The sequence below is a fragment of the Anarrhichthys ocellatus genome, unplaced genomic scaffold, assembly GCF_004355925.1.
Source record: "Anarrhichthys ocellatus isolate YVR2014 unplaced genomic scaffold, GSC_Weel_1.0 scaffold165, whole genome shotgun sequence".
In the NCBI taxonomy this organism is placed as follows: domain Eukaryota; kingdom Metazoa; phylum Chordata; class Actinopteri; order Perciformes; family Anarhichadidae; genus Anarrhichthys; species Anarrhichthys ocellatus.
In genome coordinates, this window is record NW_022280195.1 from 32,445 (window position 1) to 34,385 (window position 1,941).

The 1,941-nt window shown below is 44.7% G+C and overlaps 1 protein-coding gene across 3 annotated transcripts in view; it reads right to left on the bottom strand.

Annotated features, from left to right (window-relative positions):
• Window positions 1–51: 51 nt before the first annotated feature.
• LOC116400367 (serum response factor-like) overlaps window positions 52–1,941 on the bottom strand; it is an 8,645-nt gene continuing 6,755 nt past the window's right edge. For all 3 annotated transcript variants that reach the window (XM_031878166.1, XM_031878165.1, XM_031878164.1), the window contains exons 6-7: window positions 1,169–1,248; window positions 52–919 (exon numbers count right to left, since the gene is read on the bottom strand). In XM_031878166.1, coding sequence (XP_031734026.1) covers window positions 836–919; window positions 1,169–1,248 — 164 coding nt within the window. In that variant the 3' untranslated portion in view covers window positions 52–835. The remainder of the gene's footprint in view (window positions 920–1,168; window positions 1,249–1,941) is intronic.

The window sequence follows — 1,941 nt, forward strand, 5'->3', positions numbered from 1 at the left end:
GGGGGGGGGGGATTGGGGGTGCGTGAACCCGGTCGGGATGTAGAAGGGGGTGCGTGGCTTAAAAAGTTTGGGAACCGCTGATTTAGAGTAATCTAGTATTTTTTATATCAGAATATTCTGGTATTCAGAATACTACCATCATATTTTAGACCTGATCACCAGACTCAGTGAATAAAATACTTTATTTTATTTTTATTATTGATTGATAGATTTCTTCAACAGCTGTATGAATAAATAAACACGAGGTCAGACAGCTGAGGACTGAACTAGGGCTACAAGATAAGTCAGGTCCTGACTAGGTCCTGCAGGTCTGACGAGGTCCTGACGAGTTCCTGCAGGTCTGACAAGGTCCTGCTTGTCTGACGAGGTCCTGTAGTTCTGACGAGGTCCTGCAGGTCTGACGAGGTCCTGACTAGGTCCTGTTGGTCTGACGAGGTCCTGCAGGGGTCCTGCAGGTCTGACGAGGTGCTGTAGGTCTGACGAGGTCCTGCAGGTCTGACGAGGTCCATGTTAAACCTGCTCACATTGAATCCTGAACCTGGTGCAGCAGGAAGCTGAAGTCAACATGATTTTGACTGAACTTCCTGTTTTAAAATGATGACATCATACTGTGACAGAGAGAACAGATAGATGATGTCATCGTGAACACACAGGTGAGTGTGTTCACAATGACATCATCACTAAATAACAGCTGAATATTTGAGAAGAGTTTGAATGTTTGTTCTTCTCAAAATACTCTCTGACACTTTATTGTGGAAATCTCAGATGTCTCCGTCACTTCCTGTGTGAAGCGTCCAATGAACAGGAAACAGGAAGAGAGACAGTCATGTGACAGTCAGTTGTCCTTTGACTGGTGGACGTCCAGACTGACGAGCTGCAACTCCGTCAGGTTACTGGTGCTCTGCTGACTGATCACCATCTGGACAAAGTACACAAGACAAGTACATGACGAAGTACACGTATCTATCTAAAGTATCTCTACTCTTATTTAAGCAGAAGTCACATTGACAAAATGTTTCACAGTGAGACCAACAAGTCAAAGAGCAGCATCAACACATGACAGGATGACATCATCACATCAGATCTGACACATCACATGACATCATACGGAGCATCAACAAAGCAGCACGGTGGTCATACGTAGTATTAGTACTCAGTGAGCTCGTACCGGGTGAAGCTGGACTGCAGAGACGGGGATCTGAGCAGCAACCGGAGGAAGGGAGGTGAAGAAGACCTGAGGAAAAGAACCTAAAAGACATGAATCAGGTTTATAGTTAGAGCTGGCTCATGTTTATAGTTAGGGCTGGTTCAGGTTTATAGTTAGAGCTGGTTCAGGTTTATAGTTAGGGCTGGCTCATGTTTATAGTTAGGGCTGGTTCAGGTTTATAGTTAGGGCTGGCTCATGTTTATAGTTAGGGCTGGTTCAGGTTTATAGTTCGAGCTGGTTCAGGTTTATAGTTAGGGCTGGTTCAGGTTTATAATTAGGGCTGGTTCAGGTTTATAATTAGGGCTGGTTCAGGTTTATAATTAGGGCTGGTTCAGGTTTATAGTTAGGGCTGGCTCAGGTTTATAGTTAGGGCTGGCTCAGGTTTATAGTTAGGCCTGGCTCAGGTTTATAGTAAGAGCTGGCTCAGGTTTATAGTAAGAGCTGGTTCAGGTTTATAGTTAGGGCTGGCTCAGGTTTATAGTTAGGGCTGGCTCAGGTTTATAGTTAGGGCTGGTTCAGATTTATAGTTAGGGCTGGTTCAGGTTTATAGTTAGGGCTGGATCAGGTTTATAGTTAGGGCTGGATCAGGTTTATAGTTAGGGCTGGTTCAGGTCTATGGTTAGGGCTGGTTCAGGTTTATAGTTAGGGCTGGTTCAGGTTTATAGTTAGGGCTGGTTCAGGTTTATGGTTAGGGCTGGTTCAGGTTTATAGTTAGGGCTGGTTCAGGTTTATAG